General features: G+C 35.6%; 2 protein-coding genes across 2 annotated transcripts in view; one reads left to right on the forward strand and one right to left on the reverse strand.

The window, feature by feature from the left end:
* GPC5 (glypican 5) overlaps positions 1-7,654 on the forward strand; it is a 746,092-nt gene that overhangs the window by 694,383 nt on the left and 44,055 nt on the right. The window lies entirely within an intron of this gene.
* On the reverse strand, positions 6,121-6,420 carry LOC102488981 (small ubiquitin-related modifier 1). The gene has a single exon (XM_006140363.1). The coding sequence runs from the start codon at positions 6,418-6,420 to the stop codon at positions 6,121-6,123; it is 300 nt and encodes a 99-aa protein (XP_006140425.1).

Here is a 7,654-nt window from a genome sequence, read left to right on the forward strand (position 1 = left end):
GGGGGGTGATTTCTCACTTTCTGTCTCTCTGTCTCTATCTTTCTGGCAAGCACATGCACCCCGTAGCAAAAATCTCTCTAAATAAATAAATAAACAAACAAACAAACAAACAAACAAACATGCTATTTTTCTTGGAAAAGCAATGATGATCTATAGGTAGAGCCTTGATTCCAGAGGGCCTAGTCTCCAACCCAGACAATGTAGCCAAATACCATGGAGGGTAATTTCCAAGCATTGAAACCTAATAAAATTTTCCTGACATGTGAAATTACTTAGCACTTGTAGGTTCTTTTTCCCTTTTATTTGGAACCAGATTATCTATACCTATTATCTCATACCTGTTATAATTTGTATTTGGGGTGTAACTTGGGACTATTGAACTGATGGGATTTAGATGTCCTTTGAATTTATTCTGTAACGTGATGAGACCATTTGAGGAACTGGAATGAAGCATTTCATATGTAGAATAGATGAGTATCCCTGCAAGTCTGAGAGAATACTATGAAGGGCTGAATAACGACTTCCCAAAGTTATCCATGTTATAATCTCTACCTGTGGATGTGTTAAGTAAGCAAAGGGGACTTGGAGTCCAGGAAGAAATTAAAGTTTCTAAATAGCCAACATTAATATAGGAAGCATGTCCTTCATTTTCTAGGCATATCCATGTAGCCATAAGGAACTTCAACAATGGAAGAGGGGGGCATAGTGATTCTTCTGTAGAGCCTCCAGAAAGGAGTGCAACCTTGCTTAAACTTTGATATTAGCCCAGTGAGACAGATGATGTATTTCTAACCTTTAGAAATATACAATAATACACTTCATTAAGTCTCTAAATTAGAGATAATTTACTACGGCAGTAATAGGCAACTGTTGTGTTCTTGCCTCTTTATCTGTTTCCTTAGGTAACCATATCTCTATCCAGTTAGCCCCTTCGTTCTCTGCTAGACCTTGCATTTAATCAATTTATCAGTGTTGTTAACTAAGCTCCCAAATATTCCTTTCTGTACCAGCCACCACATTTCTAGATAAATTTCATTTTTATTCTCTTTTATATTTAAGGGTATATATGTACGTGTGTAGGAGAAAGAAAGAGCAAACTCCCCTCTCCTCCCCAGGTCTGGTCACACCACTATCTCTTTTCCTCCAGTTCTCCATCCCATCAGGATCCTGGGCATGTGCATGCACTCAGTGATCGCCCAGTGGGACCAGCACTCATATTCCGGTTGACCATGTGGAATCTGGCTTCTTCTGGGCTGTGCCGAACTTATTATTTCTTTTTTGAGAAAGATTTTTGCTATACGACATGTGTGCTTGCTGGAGAGATGGAGAGAGACAGAAAGCAAGAAATCATCTCCAGCGAGATGGCTACACTGCAGTCCCTTCTCTTCCAATCTCCTCTTGGGACTTTGGGCATGCACACACACACATTCCTGGTATGAGTTTCAAACCACTGTGTTCAGGACTCAAACCGCAGTCAACTATGTGAGAGTTCAGCGATGTAACCATTATTCCATTCTCTGATCCAGTCCTTACTATTTTTAACCAGACTTTCTCAGTATTATTAAACTACCTTCATCTCACCACCTGAAATCTTTCTGGATGCTCTTCAATGATTTCCTACCACCTTTACTAGATAATAATGCCCAAGTTCCTTTAAAAGACATGCAAAGCTTACCATGTCTGATTCCTGCTAACCACTCCAGCATCCTTCCTTTCACTTATTGCTAGAGCTTTCCTGGACTCCTTGTGGCTCTTTCATGCCTTTGGTATTACTCCTGCTGTTCTTTTTTTCTGTAAAGTTTCTTTATCCTGTTTGCACCAGTGAAACACTTTCACTGCCCCATCTTCTCCAAGTAGTTTTCCCTTAATTTACAGATCAGTAAACATGTGCCTGGTGCATGTAAGTGACCAATAACTGAATACTGAATTAACAGCTCTGCCATTGTATTCCACTCAGACTAAGTTAATCCCTCCCTGCAATAAGTCATGTCCTTACGTGATTCTCTCTCTTCAAGCTTAGGCAGACCCTGCAACTTGTTTGAGTTAATAGGAAATCTCAAGGTTAAGGTATAATTAAGATCCCAATTTATTTTATTTGGAGTTAATCAAAAGAGAGATTAACCTGTATAGGCCTGACTTATTCAAGGTGAAAATTTGAAACAAAGGCTGAAGTTCTCCTTGAGGAAGGAAACTTTCATACTTTTCTTAAAGAAGCAAACAACCATGGTATGAGCTGCCCACAGAAAGAACCATGTAGCCAGATACAGTGGCAGCTTCTAGGCCTGTAAGGATAGATTCTAGGAAACAGCCAGCAGAAAGCTAGGTCCTTCAATCACAGAGATGCAACGAGATGAATGTAGCCAACCATGAGAATGTGCTTGGAAGTGGAGTCATCTCCTGTCAAACCTCGAGTTAGTACAGGTCGAGTATTCCTTATTTGAAATGCTCGGGACCAGAAGAGTTTCAGTTTTGAGGTTTTGTTTTTTGTTTTTGTTTGTTTTGTTTTGTTTTTTATTTGTATTTGTATATACATACAGAGATATATGGTGGATGGTGAAACCCATATCTAGACATGAGGTTCATTATGTTTCATGTACACTCTATACACATTGCTGAAAGGTAATTTTATACAATATCTTGAAATTTCAGCATTTTGACTGAAACTTGTCATGTGAGGTCATGTGTAGAATTTTCCTCCTATGTGGGACTAGTAGTTAGCATAATGGCTATGTCGCTGGACTCCCATGTAGTCAACGGCAGTTCGCGTCCTGGACCCGGTGGCTTAAAACTCATGCCGGGCATGTGTGCATGTGTGCCCAAGATCCCAAGAGGAGAATGGAGGAGAAGGGGTTGCGGTGTGGCCATCCCCCCTGGGGGGTAATTTCTCGCTTTCTATCTCTCTGTCTCTCTGTCTGGCGAGCGCACGTGCCCTATGGCAAAAACCTCTCCAAAAAAAAAGGAAAGAAAAAGAATTTTCTTCCTATGGTGTCATGTCAGCACTCAAAAAGTTTTAGATTTCAGATTTCAGATTTTTATATTAAGGATACTTCATCTGTATTCAGCTAAGTCTTGGGAGTCTTGACTGCAGCCTTGGGAGACCCAGAGCAGAAGACCCAGATCGTTGATGCCAAATCCCTTAACCCATGGAAAATATGAGATCATAGATGTACATTTTCACCATCTTAGTTTGTGGCAATTCATTATACAATAATAGAAAATTAATAAATCATGGAGACCCATACCTCTAGTCATTGTACTATTTATTATACATCCAGTATTATTGGGCTGTTGAGAAAGTCATGATGCATTTTTACATAGAAAAACACATCATTACTTTCCCAAAGTACTAATACTTTACACCAAGCAGGCACTATCTGAAACACATAAACAAAGCTAACATTACCAGTAATAAGACTTACTGACACTTTATTAACATGTTCTCTAATATTACTCTCTGAGAAGAATGAAATACTGCCTTTGCAGATTCTTGTCCAAGATACATAACTCAATCTAGCTATGAGAAAATAGAAAACAAAAATTGAGATAGGGTACAAAATTACTGGCTAGTATGTCAAGATGAGTCTTAAAACATAAAGAAATACTGACAAATTCTCCTGGAACAAAGAAATCTGGCAACCGAAAGCCATGTAGCATCTTGGACAGAAAAATGACAAGAGGCAAAAATCTAATCTAATAAGAACTTCTAATCTAATCTAATCTAATCAGAACTTCTGAGTGCCCAGTTGTAGTGGTGAAAGCAGTAGGACCACTGCATGATGCTGGAGCCATATGAGAGGCATGGCTTCAGATCTTAGATTAGTATGAACACTCCAGGTGCTCCCATGTATGCCCATAATCCTAGCTGTATCTCTCTCTCTCCCTTTCTATCTCTCTCTAAAGAAATTAAATGATTTTTTAAATCTAATGTTAAGTGAAAATTATCATATCAATATTAATTTTTTTAATTAAATTTGTTTATTTTATATTCCTTCACAGAACATCATCACAACATACAAAATGTGATTTCCCATCTAGAATACGCTGTACAGTAGCTTAATTATGTATGTTATTATCAACAAATAATTGTCCACTTCTTGTTTTGTAAATATATATTATATATATATATATACCCATACATATATATATATATTTCCCCCTATTTCTCACCCTCTGCCATTTCCCACTCTCCTCCCACACTATCTCTGGTATCTACAATTTGCATTTTTCCTTTTATTTTTACCCCACATTTTATTGACTCATAAAATATCTTAATCTAACTACTTTTAATAGCAAGTTGAGCAGATATATACATATCTATGAACACAAGTCTGACTTTAGGCATGAAACTCTGTGGGTAGAATGAACATACTATATAGTACCACCTGGCTGGGGCTATATAGCTTACTGTGGTCATTAAATAGGTATTTTTAAATATTTTTTTAATTTCAAGAAAGGCAGTTTTAGCTTTAATAAATCAAAATTGAAAAATACTAAGAGTACTTTGCTTAAGACTTATAGCCAAGAGTTGTTAGGATTCTTTTCAAATAGTAGGTACATGAAACTATTGGCAACTCAAAAGAAGACTAAAATCCTTAAATCTGGAAAACAAAGCATAGAAGAAAATCAGTAATGCTTTTGTCAGAAGCCATAAAATTCTATTTCTTAATAGAAGAATTCTGCCACATTTATTAATAGGGGTCATTCCTATAAGTCTAAAATTATTTCAAAGTAAAAAAATTAAACAGCTAATAAAGTGAGTCACACACCAAAGTGAAAGCTACCTAAACAGAATCGTCTTTATTAATTTACCAGAAACATTTCTGTGTTGTAAAACCATTATGATACTCCGTTAATCTACATGATATTTGATATTGTTAAATGTAGTATTAATTTGACTGATTTTATAACATTGTACATTAGCCAAACCAAAACCAGCAATCATGATATAAAGTTTAATCCAATGGCTACTTCTGTTCAAAAATTTACAGAAATAAAACTTGCTTACAGAATGATTACTAAGTTAAACCAGTCATTTTCAGTTTACTCTCCACCCTAAAGATGAAAATCTTAGCTCATATAGGTTGCTGTCACAGATTTCAACTCAGTGGTTTATAAACAATGGAACTGAAATTTTCCCACAGTTTTGGAGTCTTGGAAGTTCAAGATCAGAGGACCAGCATAGTTGTTTTCTGCTAAGGGCCACTTTCTGTTTCATGGAGCCTCTGTGCCAAGTTTTTACAGAATGCAAGAGGCAAGGCTTCTTCCTGGGGCCTCTTTTTAAGGCACTAATCCCATTCATGAAATTAGTGAACAATTTAATCACCTCCCAAAAGCCTCAAATATTTACATTGATTTAGGATTTTGTTGTTGTTGTTTTCTGTTGTATACACACCTGCATGCAAAACTTTATTAACTGCCAGTGAAAATTAAAACTTTCCTTGGATCATCTGACAAGTTTTTTTCATCTTAAAATACATTTTCTTCAGTGAAGCCATCTTTAAAGCTAACGAACTCTCACCATATCTGTCGTCATGACTCTGATTTATAATAATATTCCTCTTCTTTTGATCCAGACCCTCATTTTTTAAAAAATATTTTTTAGGTTAAGGAAATATTTTCCCACAGTTCAGTTCTCTGAAAAATTTGTTTTTAAAAAATATTTTTAGGTTAAGGAAATTTCATTTTCCCACAGTTCAGTTCTCTGAAAAATTTCCATCTCCCACTGAAATTCATAGTCCAGGAGCAAAGTAATCACATACTGAAACTTCAGGGACAATTCAAAAGTCATTATGAACACTCAAATTGGTCAGTCTTATTTATCACCACAAACCTGAAAATGCAGAGTCCTGAAAAAGGTGTCCTTTCTGTGCACATGTGTAATTATCATAAAGGAGAGGGCACTATAACGGAAGCTGAGGCTTGATCACCAGAAATCACAATAAAACAAATGATGACAAATAATGAGCACTAGAATTTGAATTACCAGGTGTGTTAAAGACATGAAGAGCCAGTTTTCAACTCCATTTTGAACACCACATTACAAAAGAACTGTTTTAAAAAAACTGTTTTAAAAAAAAAAAAAAGATTGAGGGGAAAAAATAAAAAGAATATCTAAACCATTTAATGACTCCCATTTTGTTCCTGATAAACTTCAATCATACATTCTTCTTCCATTCCCAGTTCTTTTGGAGTATGATTTTTAGCAATTCTCTGACCTTCAAAGAGAAACCTGAATAAATTCATTGGAGCTTTCTGTCTTTGACAGTATGATTTTTTTTTGAGTTTCTTGAGGTGTGTTGTCATTTTCACTTTGAAGTGAATCCCACTGCTTTGCTCACCAATGACTTTGAGTTTAGTGTTTTCTCCTTCCTTATTATCTCTCAAGACCTCAGTTGAGAGTTTTGCTTCCTGATCAGACATGGTGTCTGGGGTTTCACCCAGCAGGGGTCTCTGCACAGTAGCCAGGCTCCTGTATGCAGCACCTCACTAGGGGTTTACAAACCCATCTCCCTGGGGATTAGGTTTCAATTCATGAACTTTGGGGAATTAAAACATTCACGCCATAGCAATGAAATTGGCCTGTCTCATACATATATGTTTTAAGCCAGAGACCTTTCTTAAACTTTACTTTCATGCCCTCATCTATCCTTGTCCAAGAAGAAATGGAGGAGAAAGTAGGAAAAACACAATTAGAATACATTTTAATATAGTGTAAAAAGAAAATATAAATAAATTTAGATGAGGTAAGGTCAAAGAAATAACTACTACACCAGGTAATTCTCAAGGAATGTGTTAATTATAACAGAATTTGAAAGAACTAATTTATTTCCCTCTTTCACATACAGAAATTAAGACTAAACAGTGTAGAAATTATTAAATGTTGTAGTTGAAGTTTAATTCTTGGGTTTCCAGAAATCAAAATATTTCTTTTTTTAAGTTTATTTCTTTTTATTCATGGTAACATGAATGTACACAGTAGATAGACAAAGGGAGAGGGAAACACCCTGACCAAGTCTCATCCCACGGTAATTTCCCTTCCCTAACCCTCTAGCTCATCAGGATCTTGGGCATCAACATGTGCTTGGCCTATTTTCAGGCCAAACCAAGGGTCCAAAATATATGGTTAACCATAGGTTAAACAGTACTGCAGTTCAATTTGCTCCTGGTTGGATCATTAGGCTGGGCTGAGAAGTCAAAATAGTTGTTGTGTTGTTGGGAAAGTTATTGTGTTTTCTATGTAAAAATGTGTTATGACTTTTCTAATGACTTAATATTATTCCTTAATTCTGTTATACTTTAATTATAAATAAATTACATAACATTAATGTTATGTAATTATTATTTAAATTGAGGTAGAACATGTCTTAAATATTTAAACATATTTTGTAGTTACTATCTCAATGAGAGGTCATCATATAAAAGGATAAAAAAATGCTACTACTTTAAGACTAGTTTTTCTGGTTTTACTTCACCATTAGGTTATTTTAATGCAATAGAAATAAGAAAACTTGGGAAACTCTGTATGATGCCTATGGGATTGAGTTGTTTTAAAATTCAAAGATAAAAATGTATGAATTAATTGGAAAAATACAGAGTATTCATTTAGCAAGTATTAGGATTTTTTATATGTTACTATCCAATAATAAATATATAT

Source organism: Tupaia chinensis, unplaced genomic scaffold (assembly GCF_000334495.1).
Source record: "Tupaia chinensis unplaced genomic scaffold, TupChi_1.0 Scaffold000033_1, whole genome shotgun sequence".
Lineage (NCBI taxonomy): Eukaryota > Metazoa > Chordata > Mammalia > Scandentia > Tupaiidae > Tupaia > Tupaia belangeri.